Here is a 14,014-nt window from a genome sequence, read left to right as displayed (position 1 = left end):
CAAGGGTTTGCTTTGGCTCACGACTTAAGAGATACCATCCACCATGGCAGAGAAGGCATGGCCAAAGGAGTGTGAGAGAGAGGTTCATACTATACCTACAGCCAGCAGAGAGAGAGAGGGGGGGAGAGAGAGAGAGAGAGGGAGAGAGAGAGAAGCAGAAGGAATGCTGCTTGCTGGCTTGTTCTTCATGGCTTGCTTGCTCATCTGCTTTCTTATTCAGCCCAGGGCTGCCTGCCCAGGGGTGTCCCCACCCACAGTGGACTGGACTCTCCTACATCAATCATTAATCAAATGCCCTACAAGCAAACTTGCCTACAGGCCAGTCTTATGAAGGGGTTCTTTTAATTGAGGTTTCCTCTTCCCAAATGACTAGCTTGTGTCAAGTTGACATAAACATAATTAACACGGAGATACTTTCCTGGGGTGCAGTACTGAAGTGTTTGGCATCCCAAAGCCGAGAGTCTTGCCTTTTGTATTTTAGGCAGTGTAAAGTGAATTTTAAGTACGAGTGTGGCATAACTGGATCTTGCTCATTTTCTCTTTCCTGCTCACACTGTCACAGCTGGTTAGTGTGTGGCACTCGGAGAGCCATCAGTACACGTGTATTAAACGAATGCATTTATGAATGTCTCTACTTGAAGCTTTCAAACGGAGAATGAACCAGAAAGAGAATAAAGTAGGAAGAGGCGGTTAGGGAACAGATCCTGAAATTGAGGCACAAGATTAAAAGGAGGAGGTTAGCTTCCACTTGAGTGGGAAGCATGGCCATGCCCTTAAGAGAAACTGGCATGGAGACAGAGAATGTGTTTTCAGAAGTACAGACAACACACAGGAACCTGGGTTCCAGGTTTGATGAAATCCAACAATATAGGGAGGAGCTTGGTCAATGAGCAGTCAGAGACTGGAATTTACACTCAGAAAAGAGATGGGTCAGAGGAATGTACTTTGATCTTTTTCAAGATGCCAGTGGTATTGAAGGCATGGAGTGATAAAGCCACCAACAAGCCTCCCCTTTCCTTTCCCTGTGGTCCTTGGGAACTGTTTCCATGAGTCAGGCTTTCAAATATCACAGGCCGTGGAATCCTGTAGTGTTTTGGCTCTGACTTATTTCACTAGCAACAATCTCAAAGACTCAGAAGCTTCAGTAAGGGCCTCTGTGACACTCATTTTGGGTGGCACCAATGGGATGGCCTCTTTCACTGTGGGGGTGTGTGGTGATGGTGGCCCCTCCACTAAGCAGCTGGTGCCCACTGTCATTGTGGCTTGCTTCCCGCGGTTCCTGGCGCTTGCTCAGTAGTCACCTGCCATCTTGCCAAACGGGGCTTCGGTGGGTTGGGGTACTTTGCACCTAGCTGCTTAGAGATGGCTCTTGGTGGGCTCCACGCTGCTCCTGCGGCCTGAGATCTCGACGCTTTCTCATTGGTCCTGTTGTTCTTCCTGTCATACCACAAGGGATCCAGTTTTCCAGTCACCCTGTGAAGGCATCACTTCCCTCTGCCATCGCCCTGTCCACAGAAGACATTGATCTGATTCTTGGGGTGCTTTTGTTTACTTATTTGATTTTGTTTTATTTCTTGGTACCAGGGATTGAATATAGTTCTCTGGGCATGCTTGGCAGAGCATATAACCTCCATGAGCTATAATCCCTGGCCTATAACTTCCATGAAGTTTTTACCTTTATATATATATATATATATATATATATATAAATGTATGTATGTATGTATATAGTCAATATTGTGTTCAGTGATTAGGTTGGCCTTGAAGCTGTAGCCCTCCTACCTCCTGTAACATTCTTGAACAGCTGGGATTATAGGCCCGGGCCACCAGGAAAATGGATTCTTCCCGGCTCCTCCTTTGACCTGTCAGTGACAGGAATGACAGCCGAGGGGCTGCTGCCATACAGTCCTTTAGCCTGAATATCCTTCCCAGAGACCTCTGCCTTGCTTTGATGATGGTCATGGAATCCACTGTGTTTACTATTCTTATTTTTGTGGGCTGCACTACAATGAGGAAGAGACCTGGAGCTGGTAATTCAGAGCCCTAGAGTCCACCAGGCAAACATCTCACCTGTTTGTTTTGTTTTTTTTTTTTGCATGAATATAAGGGAAGAGGAGGAGGACAGAGCTCACCTCACAGTGGGGGTGGGGAGGTGGCTTTGAGCAGTGGAAGTCTTTGTAGAGGAGAAATTTTGAGCAGGCGGCCTTAGCTGTGCAGAGCCTCTTAAAAACCAAAGAGCTGTTTTAAGTCCTGCATTTTCAAAGACGCTGCTCGCCATTTATAGTAGCTAAAACAGGAAACACCTTAAAAATCCCAAAACAGAAGCCTCATCAATAATGGTTCAGTCCTTGGATGGATTGTTGAGTAGCCTCTAAAATAATTATGAGGAATCTTTAACAATACGAACAAATGCAATAGAATGATAGAGCAAAAGTGATGGGCTCAAAAGGGTATACGTTAGAATGGGTGAGATGACAGCTGCATGATGGCCCTGGGACTGTGAGATTTAAAACATATGTCACCCGAACTTAATATAATGTTGATATACAGTGTCTATTATGAGAACACATGCAAATGCATGTGACAAATACACACTTAAATTTGGGAAATGTATACAAAGAGATGACCATCTTCCCAATGGCACATGTCTCAAACAGCTTTTCTAAGGGGCTGGCAGTTTGTTCTACTTCCTGTTCACAGTTTTCAAGTACCCATGCTGGTGGGCCACAGATGGGACGCGCTGAGGGACAAAGGAGAACTCCCCGTGTGCTTCGCTCCATCTTCCAGTTTGCACAATGCTCAGGTTCCTGCAATGACTTTGCCTTCCTTGCCAGCTGCTGCAACGTGCTTTGGTTTAATTTCTGTTCAGGAAGCTGTGTTAGGGTACTGTCATTGCCGGCTATGCATGAAAGGGCATTTGTGACCACGTGCAAACCTTCCATTTTTTAATATGACAATTTGGATGATGGTTCAGCTGTGGGGTATTCACCACAGATAACTGGGAATTTGATTCAATCATAATTTGGAGTCACCTGCGACCTGAGGGTTGAGCGTATTTTGTGATACAGTCTCTAGTCACATTCTGGCATGAACTGTGGAACCTAGCTGTCAACAATGGAATCTTCAAGGAATGAGTGATCCTTTGCTTCTAGAAGGGTTCCAAATGCCAGTCACTCTCTTTAAAGTCTGGGTTCTTGGCCTCCTTTCTGACGCTCTGGGCTTTTGAGAGGAGGTTGCCCTGGGCCCCCTGATCTCAATCAGCCCTGGGAAATGCTGGCTGTTTCCCCCTTGTGTTCTCTAGGCTCACAATACCCCCATTGTTCCAGCAAGAGCAGGACTTCCTTTTTCTGATTGATTGGTCATTGTGCAGCCATGCATTTTCACAGCATTTACTCAGGAGCCAGCTGTCAGGCAGTAAGGGGGTCTCTGGGCACAGACTGCCTGAATCTTTTCATGTTTGGTTTCCTAGGTATGGGCTGTTAGGGTTGTTTCTCTGTATCTTTCCTTTCTGGATAGCTGATAATGTCCATGCAGGAAGAGGTAGACAGGCTCCTTTATGCCTGTTTGGTTTTTTTTATGGAAATTTGAATTTTTAGATTGAAACTTGATGTATAGATAACATAGCTCACATGTGCTTTTATGCCCAACAGGTCTTTATATCATATCTTCAAAGGAAATGGTCTCTTAGATGGAGCATTTCTGGAATAAATACAATATTCATGTTCATGATTGTTCCTGAGCTGTGCAATGCTTAGAACTTGTTCTGGTAGGGAATTTGTGAAGTATACTTCAGCCAGTTCAGTATAATAATTTGTGTGCAGAAAGCACACCATTTGGAGGTGGTGATGGTCTGCCTATGGGAAGAGTGTGTCCTGAGCAGAGAAACTGGAAACACCAGGGCCATCATTTATACTAAGATCTGTCTGTCCATCTGTCCTTCAGGATTCAGCAGAATCAGTTTTCCTTCCTGGTTCCTGACTCCATCTCACTCTATCCCACCCAAGGTGGTCTGCTTCCTCACAAAGTTGTGAGCATCTTCCATCAAGGCTGTCTTCGTCTGTGCACCACCTGGCTGCAGACTGGCTAATAGGATATGAAGAGACCTATGTACAAGGCCTTCTCTGCTTTTCCTTCTGATCGCATGGGCGGCATATATTATTGTTTTATCTCTTATAAATATATGGAAAACCTGCTTTGCTGATCCCGGGCACTGAGAAGGGCAGACACCTGAGCGAGAGGTGAACTCGGTGAATGCATGGGGCTCTGAATGAATGTAGGACCCATGCTCTTCAGAAGCCTTTGAAGTGCACTGTAGAAACAGCGAATGAATAAATGCTGTGTGTTTGCAGATAAAGGGACCGTTTCCATGCTTGGAAAACAAAGCACCTGAAAGTTCCGACATGAATCGTTAGAGAACATATGTACCATATAGCCATAGCTCCTCCCCAAAAGTGGTATGTGGGATCCAATGATGGCAGGCTGGCGTTAGAAGATTAACAGCTCTGATTGGACTCGCAGGGTAACAGTCCACATAGAGTAGCGCTTCCCTGGTCGCTCCAGAAGGGGCTTGGTCTGTGTCAGAACTTAGCACTCTCGGAGTGGTCTACCATTTGTAGGCTGACCCATAAGAGAGTGCAGTAAAGGATTTGTTCTCTTCTTGAAAGTGTGTGTAGAGAGAGGCAGTGTTGAGGAAGAGAAGGTGGCCCAGGTGCTGTCACACGGGGGGAGGAACCATGTTCTTCTTTCCTGGAAGACAAACTTGTCCCTCCCCACCCCTCTGTCATCACAGTTCTGGGGTTCCTGGTGCTCTTCAGCATAGCTAGTGACTCTCCTGTATGCCCCTCCTCCAGGGCCCAATGGGGTCAGTAGAGGGTGTTCATGGGACATGGTCCGGTGAAGAAGCAGAGAGGGTGGCGATGAGGCAGAGGTTGGTCTGGTGTGCACTCAGTATTTTCTCCAGATGGGAACTACAGGGACTCCGTGAAAGCCCTTGTTCTGCACAGGAGAGAATGGCATGCTCCTAGAAGGTTGCTCTGGCCAAAGCTCAGCCCCCAATCAGTGCATTGCACTGAATTGATTCCTACTCCGGCACACTTCAGAGACTGGCTTTCCAAGACGCTTCTGCTCTTAACAGCAGCCTCCTCTTCTGCCAAAAGTAATGGGGAGAGGCCAGACAGCAGAAAGAGAACCAGGGCAGGGAAGGAAATGGACAGCTGAGGAAGATAAAGTGCGGAGCGGAAATGAGCCTTTGCACCAGGCCTCCGAGAGAACAGGAGTCTCAGAGACAGACAACACTCTTAGGGAAAGACAAGCCTGCAGACAACAGCAGGGAGAGAGAGACAGAGAGAGACATAGAGGAGAGAGAGGACAGAGAGAAAGGGGAGAGAGGAGAGAGAGGAGACAAAGAGAGAGACAGAGAGGACAGAGGAGAGAGATGAGACAGACAGAGAGCGATCAGAGAGTTGAGGCTAAAGGAGGAAACCCCTGGCCCTCATGTTGGCTAGCTCTTCTACATCTGGATAGTTCTGTGGGCCTCTGAGGTTGATTTCAGAAGGGGACAGTAATGACAGAGCCAGCTTCGCCCTGAGCATCCTCACCAGTCCGTACTCTTAGGCAATCACATTCTCTGAGGCATGCAGTCCCAAAGGCTGGGGAAGGACTTTGCTTAAAAATCTGCATGAATGTTTCATTGATTTCTAGTCCCATGCAATCCCCTGATGAATGAATGAATGTTCCACATGCCAAAGGGGATTATTTTATCTCTTGAAAGGCTACAAAGCGAGTCAACATATAACAAGCCCGAGAAATACTGCTGGGCAGTCATTTACTAAGGTATTTAAACAAACCAGATTGGCAATATGCCTACAATCTTCTATAAAGTAGATCCTATAAAAGATGGCTCTAGAGCTAAGTAACGGATATGGCTGCATGTGTGGCCCCTTTCCTGGACTTTGCCCTTTCTTCTTAGGCAGTGCCTTAACATCTTGTGAGGTTCTTGTATCCTACATCAAGCAAAGCCAGCACCTCACTCATGAGGATACACTGTCTTACAGTATCAGGCAAAAAGCCTGAGTGGAGTTGACTTGCACCAATGTACTAATCCATTAATCCTGCCTGGAACCACAAAATCCTTTTGTAAGATGGCTTCCTGAGATAGGGGCACAGCTTGCGGCAGACAGAGAGTGAGGTAATCAGTTTTGGAGAATCCCATCCGCACTGCCCATCCATCCCCCACTGGCTGGCTTCTGCCTTTGATCTAAGTCCATCCACTATTGTCACGTGGTGGTGGAAAAGCACCATGGCCCCATTAGTGTTTTAAAGGACACCAAGATACAGCACATAACAACTGCCTGGTCCTGTCTCCTGCTGCTAAGAAGTAAAATCACCTTAAAAGTCCTCAGTGGTGTGTGTGTGTGTGTGTGTGTGTGTGTTAGAGTCACCTGCAGCCAGTCACAGCTGTGCCGCATGTTGGCATCGCCTGGTGCTCACTTCATCACACGTCTGGGTCATGCCCATCACTGAGGGAAGCAGGAACCATGGGGGCTGCTGCTGGCTCACTCACACATGCATGCTTAGCTAGCTTTCTTACACAGCCCAGGGCCACATTCCCAGCGATGACACTGCTCTCAGCAGGCCGGAACCTCCTATGCCAGTTAACAGTTAAGACAGCACCCGGCCTCATACTTTCCCTCAGACCAATTGGATCTAGGTAATTCATCAGTTGAGGCTTTCCTCTCAGATGACTCTAGGCTGTGTCAAGTTTACAATTAACGCTAATGCTCTTAAGATGTTTTGGCTAGTACATAATACAATCACATCTATTATTTGTGCATGATAATAGGGTCCAACAGAATACTTCAATACAAATACAGAGTGCACTGATCAAACCCAGCCTCCCTTTACCACCTTCCTCAAGGCCTTTGCCCTTCTGGAAAGCTTGAATTCCAAAGCCTGCTCTGCCTCTCATTCCAGGTAACAGAAGCCCTAACTAAGACACTCCCCAAGAGAAGCAGGGCAGGAATGCGCTGCTGCCTTCATTTTGTAAGGAACAGCCGAGGCCCTAACAATTTAAGGAACCCAGTCCCTGCCACAGTTATGCCACGTTCTGGGTCAGTGTCACTCCTTTGAATCTGAGCTCAGTATCTCAGACAAGGTTCTAAGAACGGCGTGACGATGAATTAAGTGGGAACTGGGGAGAGCTCTCTCCTCGGACACCCAGTTGTTTGAACGTGGACCTCAGTGTCGGTGAGAGGAACAAGAAAGCTGCTCTCGTGCGGCCTCCCACTCCTCCTGTCAATGCCGTTTCTGTCTGAGGACTCGCAGCTTTGCATCTCATTTACAGGAAGACAGAATAGAACCTTTGTGCTAGACTTGAAGGAAACTGTGAAAGGCCACAGTTTGTCTTCAGACTTATGTCAACTATTTATCTCTTGTCGTTTTCAACAAACAAGTCCTCCCTGTGCATTTTGAGACTGTCACAACCCCTGGCTTTCTCTAGTTTCCCCAGGTATGTGGAAAAAAACCTGCCATTCCATGGTGTTGTCCACCAACCACACTGGGGATGTGGTGCAGAGGACCAGGGAGACGGTGTGCGAGGTGCTGGGTTATCCACAGCACACTGGTGCCAAAACAGGGTTCACTGGGCACTGGGCTCCCCGGATGCTTCAGATTTGTTAACCAGAAGGCTAGAAGCAAGGATGAAAGGAATCGCTCTCAATCCTCTAAATGCTACCATCTCCAAGTGTGTGTGCTTCCACCATCTGGCACTGTGGGGCTGGGGGGACACAAATTCTGATAGCTCAATAAACACTTGTGCTAACCTGAGTCCTCTTTCACTGAAGGTGGACAGGCAGGGGCTGGGTGACCACATAGGTGCCTTCCGTTTGAGGGGACTTGGAGTGGGTGATCTTAAAATCTGAGAACCCGTGGCTGGTAAAAATCAGACACCTTAAATTTTACTTTAAAATTATCCCAAGTAGCTCTTTCCAGGTTAGACAGTTTGGGCATTATTCGTTCTGGAGCCCCGAAAAAACTCTGTTGATATTGTATTTTAAACGCCTTGCTGTGGACCACTGCCACTGAAACCCAGTGGAGAATCCTGTAAGACCTGGGACTGAAAGGTTTGATAAAAACGGGATCTTGTTTTTGTCTTTAGTTAGGGTTTTTATTGCTGTGAAGAGACACCAGGACCACAGCCACTCTTACAAAGGAAAACACTTCACTGGGCCTCCCTTAAAGTTCAGAGGTTTCATCCATTAGCACCAGGGCCTGGGAAGCATGGTGGCAGGCAGGCAGACATGGTGCTGGAGATGGAGCTGAGAGTCGACACTAGGCCTTGCTTGAGCTTCTGAGACCTCAAAGCTCACGCCCCTAGTGACACATTTCCTCCAGCAAGGCCACCCCTACTCCAACAAGTGCCAGTCCCTATGGGGACATTTTCAAACTACCATGGTCATCCTCACCTTCTTTTTGATATGAACAAAATCTCCAGGGTGCTATCATTTGTAGGTGTTTTGGGTAAAGTGTTGAAATTTATGAATAATTTGTTTTATAAAAAACATCGGATTTTTGAAGTTCCTGTTAATCACACATGCAAACTCCATAACAGTTCCTTGAGTGGGAGAACAGAAGGTATGGGAACGTGAAACCTATGTTAGAGGTGGGCGATCCACGCGGGAACACGCCAGCACACCACGGCCCACTTCTGGTGCAGCTGACAGGCTCCTGCTGGGGATGGGGCGGTCCTCATCCTTTGGAGTTATTTATAGAAGCGAATTCTCAGGTCCTTGAGACAGATCTACCGAATTGGAGCATCGGGGAGTCAGGCACAGCCACAGTCTCTTCAGGGGATTCCAGGGCACACTGACCCTAGGCTAAGAGTTCTGAGTGTGGTTCCCAGTAGCACCAACATCTCCCGGGAACTCAATAAAAACCATCTGCAGCGTGTTTGCACGAGGCTTTGGCAGGTGAGGGCTGAAATGTTCCATGGCTCTTTCAAAGACTTAAAGGCCATAGAGACGGGAAAAAACAGTAATAAATAATAAATTCTTGGGGCAGAGGGCTGGTGGCTCAGCCTGTGCAGTGCTTGCCGTGCAAGCAGGGGATCTGAATTTTATCTCCTGCCATCTGCTCGCTTGGACAAGCTCTCTTGCTTAGATGGACCAGTGAGGCTGCGGACCACTGAGCATGGTTCCCACCAAAGTTTCCACCTTGAGGAGCGCAGGGACGTTAAGACTTTCTGATTTCAGCCCGTCCTTGAGGCCATGGCAGGTGACTCCTGACAGCTACCTGTCCATCTCTGCCACTCGTGTCCCCAGCTGCAGGCTGGGAAGCGCAGTTCAGAGGGTTGGGACCACACCTGGACTCTCCAGGACTGCCCAGTGCTCAGACTGCAAAGCCAGGGGATCCGAAAACAGGTCTCCTGAAGAACTGGGCATGGCAACCTAAGGAGCTGGAGCAAGGCCACGCTACCAGGCGTTAGGACTCCCCCAGCTCTCCTCTGAGGGACAGAGCACGGGACTTAGGATCCCAAATGGCTACTGATCACTTGTCAGCTCAAGGAGGCCCTGGCTTTCACACTTTCCCAAAGCCATTTGGACCTGTGATATAAAAAAAAAAAAAAAAAACTTTAACAAAGAGGAAGAACCGGGGCAGAAGAATACAGGAGGCACTGGGGGATGGGCAGAGGAGTCTGCTCTTGGGGTGGTAGAGACCACCACAGGTTTAGCTGACGCCATGGCTGCTGCTTGTTCTGCTTCGGCCAGGGCCACACGAATGTCTAACCTGCAAGATCTTTGCATTTGCTTTGAGGACACAGGGAGGGGGCAGGAAGGGGGCAACACCCAAGTCTGTTCTTGGAGTGTTCCTAGGTCTTCTTAGAGAGGTGAAGTCATGGGTCTTCTTCAGACAGTGGAATACATGACCTGGGCAGTGCTACGGAACCCTTCTGCTGCACATTCTTTATGGACAGATCTGTTTCCAGACAAACTCCAGCTTCTTAGTGTCCCCAAGGCAAAAGGGAACTATCTGTACTCAGCAGTCCCTATTCTCCTGGGGTGTGTCCCAAGACACCTATGAACGCCTGAGACAGTGCATAGCTCTAACTCTACTAAGTTTTCTCCTGTGTATCAGCACCTACAAGGAAGTTTAATTTAGTTAGCTCACTGAGATTAGCAACAATAACCAATAATCAAATAGGAAATTATAACACTATGTTATGAAAACGTTAATGAATTATTTATTCCTAGAATGGTTTGCTTAATCTTTTCAGGTACCTGAAATCACAGAAAGTAACACAAGAGCCTGGGAACTACTTCCCTTGACTGCCAAGTTACCATGTTTGTTTTTTCTGAACTCAGGTTAGAGATGGCAAGATAAATCTGTTTAATTCGTCTGCCTCACAGACTCCCATGACCTAAGACTATCATGACCTAAGACTATAAAACCAGGGAAAGGATTCATCACCAGGGAAAATGAGGGCAGTGTCAAATGCAGGGTGGTGCTTTGGCGTTTCTGGGACGCAGAGTGTGGCCGAAGGAGATGAGAGACGGGCCTGCCATGCCCGTGACTCGGAACCTGCGACGGAGCAAGCGAACGGGTGGGTAGAATTCTCAGCAGCGCTCCCCACCACCGTCTCAAGCGTCAGGATGTCTGGGCAGCAGCCTGAGGGAGGAATGTGTCACTGTTGAGTTCTGTCCCACCATTGGTAGGCACTACAAGCCTGCCAGCCGCAGGTCTGTCCTTTGTAAATAGAGTGTCTACACTGTGAGATGCAATAAGGGCTTGAGATACGGTACGCATCTAGAGACACAGCTGGAAGGTGAAAGCCACCCTTTAACGATCACTGCCTGTCACGGACTGCTGTGGTTTTGGCACAAATATACTGCTAATCTTCAAGGAAACTTTTGGGAAGGGGCCTCATTCTAAGAAGGCAATGTCTCTAAGGAGGCAACTGGAGTTCAGAACGGGTGAGGCACTTGTTCAAGGTTCATTCCACTGGGTAGAGGAGGCCCTGGCTCCACCTCCCAAAGCTACTTTGTTATCATTTCGGGTTTTCCTTTTTCTGCTTTTGTTTTTGCTTGTTTTGGCAGTGTCTCATGTAGCTCAGGTTGGCCTCCAACCTCTGATCTTCCTGTCTGTGCTAAATTCAGGGATTATAGGTCTAAGCTGCCACACGAAGCCAACACTTCCCCTTTTAGGAGTGGTGGGTCTCAGACACTGGCTTCGTGCATGCCAGGTGAGCATTCCGCCAGTGCACTCTAGGGTCCTTCTAAGCTGCAGTGCATCATTAATGGGGTATATCCAGGTATACAAACCCAGGAACCCGGTTAGTGGCACACCCAAAACATTTCAAAAGCTTCAAAAACATTTAAAAAATGAAAACAAAACAAAACAACAACAAAAAACCCTAAAAACAATCTTTGTAGCTCAATCTGCCCTCAAGCTTGTGATCCACCGGCCTCAGCCTCCTGAGGTTGGTATCACAGATCTGAGCCTCCATGTCTAGCATACAGCATGTTTTCTGTAAGGAGCTTAAACACATACAGAGTTTGGTGACTGTGGGAGGCCCTAGAACAAGCCACGCTAGGACAGTCCTTCAACAGCCTGCTAAGCAGACATTTAGTTGAGAACAGTAGAGTTTTGGGACTTAAACCAACAACTCGATACAAACATTTGAAAGTGAGCCTACTCAGTTCCAAGTCTCTCTCTCTCTCTCTCTCTCTTTAGCAGCATCCTGCTGCTCTTTAGTTGATACAGTCTGTGGAATATCATTCCGTTTTATCATCTTTGGATTGGACTTTGCCCCCACTAGGTGCAAGGGGAAGACTTGAAACCGTGGTCCCAGCCCCCTGGCATTCTTTGATAAAGTGGATTACTGAGCCTGCAAATGCCTCTAAACCACTGCATTTCTCTCCTAGGGAGCCTCACGGAAAACAATGAACTCCCTCTGACACTGCTTGAAAAACACGACCCTTGGCCAGCCTATGTCACCTACACTTGCCCGGCAGTAAAGCAACTCCTTGACAAAAGCAGAGCCAGAGAGATGGAGTGCATGCTGGCCACTGAGGAAAGCTGCAAGCAGATGATGAGGCTGAACAAACCTAGTTCCATCCAGCTGAAGAGGAAGAAGACATCCAAGACCTCAGGAGACCTCTCGCTGAAGGATGGCATGTCAGAAACCTTGCAGCTACCTGCAAAAGTGAGTCCCACACTCACCCCAAGACCTACACAGTCCCACCAGCTAAAGAGGAAGAAGACATCCAAGGCCTCAGGAGACCTTTCGATGAAGGATGACCTGTCAGAGAACTTGCAGGTACCCGACATCTCAGCCAAAACGAGTGTCACATTCATCCCAAGATCTCTACAATCACAATTGGAAGCCAGAGAGGGGCCCACATTCACCTACAACAAGATCATTTTCTCCAGGAGGCCTGCCGTGAGGAAGCTCCCATATGGCTTATTATAGACCAGCAAGGAGACACATGCCAAAGTTTGGTAAAGAGCCCTGTAGCCATCCCCTGAGAGTGTGCAACAGCTCTGCTCTATTTGCTGCAAATTACATCATGTCCTTGAAACTTGCTGTTCCTGTTTATACAGAGGTTGTCAACCAGAGACTGTTATTGGAGAGTGGGCTGGGGTGTTTGGGTAGACCACCTCAGTACTGGAGTCTGTTGGGGTCATTCCCCTGTAGGGAAATCGGTACTGTCCCTGGATTTATCGGAAGATGGATGCTCGTAGAAGGGAGATGTGGGGTGAAGCTCCGTCTTTCTGAGGTGGGGAGTAGGTTTGCCCATCTTGTGGTGCTGACTCAGTGCTGAGGACAGCCTCTGCAGGGAACACATCCTCACCTCTGAGAAGGGGTTTCTGTTCACCTGCTACCACTGAGAGACATCTGTGAGGCTGGCTGAGTGAGTGTTAGAAAACTTAAAAACTAGACTCAAATGCTCCTGGAAGGCATCGCCATTGCCTGGCTGACACAAGGGAATGCCAGGGGATGCTGACAGAGGCAGAAAGGAGATAGCAGGAACCAGCAGGTTTCTAGTGAGTTCCTTCTTCCCTCTCTTCCCATGCAGACTCCTGCTAGTGCCCTCTGTGGGAAGGGTTTATCGGGGCGCACGAGGAGGAATATGGTTGGCTGATTCCCAGCCCTGGCATCTTCCAGGCATACATAGCACAAGAGGATGATCTTTGAAGCCCACAGAAAGTTAACTCAGTAGCCACCAGTGTGGTCCTGACACTCCCCGGGACACCTGAACCTGGTGTTGGAAAGCCTTTTCCTTGGAGGGCTTACAAAATGGAGTGTGTATATGGTGGTTGTGGTCACAGATGCCTGTGCTGAGAAATGGTAGGTTCCTCTCCTCTGCTTTGTTTGTTTGTTTGTTTGTTTAACATATTTACTGTGTGTACACGTATAAGTGTGCCACGGTGACTGTGCCAGAATACTTGTGTGTGGCACACGTGTGGAGGTTTGAGGACAACACTGGGGGAGCTGCTTCTCTCTTTACCTCGTGTGGGTCCTGGGGACTGTCCTTCGGTTGTCAGGCTTAGCAGGAGGCACCTTTGCTCACTGAGCCATCTTGCTGACACTCTCTTGTGGGAGCAGACCTGATGTATGAGGGAAGGATTAGGATTCAGGGGTGAGTTCCTAGGTGGGACACTAGCTGTTAGTTATCATTTGTTAGATGACAAGCTAGAGATTGCCCCACCCATGCTCTACACTGGCTCCAAAGCAAGCAAATCCTCCCCAGTCACCAAGCCAACAAACTGTCTTCAGGCACAGTCTCCTGTTTGGGCTTAGTGGCTAGCATGGAGGCCCCTACCCATGTTTCTGTGTATTTGCAAGGCAGTTAGTGCCTACGCCCTCCCACTCCAGGCTTACAGGGTGCGACGTTCTAATAGCTGCAACTGGCGTTTGAAAGCCTAATTCTCCTCGCAGTGCGTTTGTCTCTGGAGATTGGCCTCACCCACCGGTGCAGTTTTTAGTTTGCGGCTCCTGTGCAATTCTGTCCAAACA

The 14,014-nt window shown here is 48.1% G+C and overlaps 1 protein-coding gene across 1 annotated transcript; it reads left to right on the top strand.

The window, feature by feature from the left end:
• Window positions 1-10,488: 10,488 nt before the first annotated feature.
• Cdrt4 (CMT1A duplicated region transcript 4) lies at window positions 10,489-12,499 on the top strand. The gene is given in 3 exon segments (XM_060365010.1): window positions 10,489-10,597; window positions 11,919-12,199; window positions 12,305-12,499. Coding segments are annotated over 3 exon segments (585 nt in total).
• Window positions 12,500-14,014: the final 1,515 nt, after the last annotated feature.

This window comes from Meriones unguiculatus, chromosome 11 (genome assembly GCF_030254825.1).
Source record: "Meriones unguiculatus strain TT.TT164.6M chromosome 11, Bangor_MerUng_6.1, whole genome shotgun sequence".
Lineage (NCBI taxonomy): Eukaryota > Metazoa > Chordata > Mammalia > Rodentia > Muridae > Meriones > Meriones unguiculatus.
The sequence above is the reverse complement of the archived record's forward strand: the minus strand, read 5'-3'. Positions and strand labels throughout refer to the sequence as shown.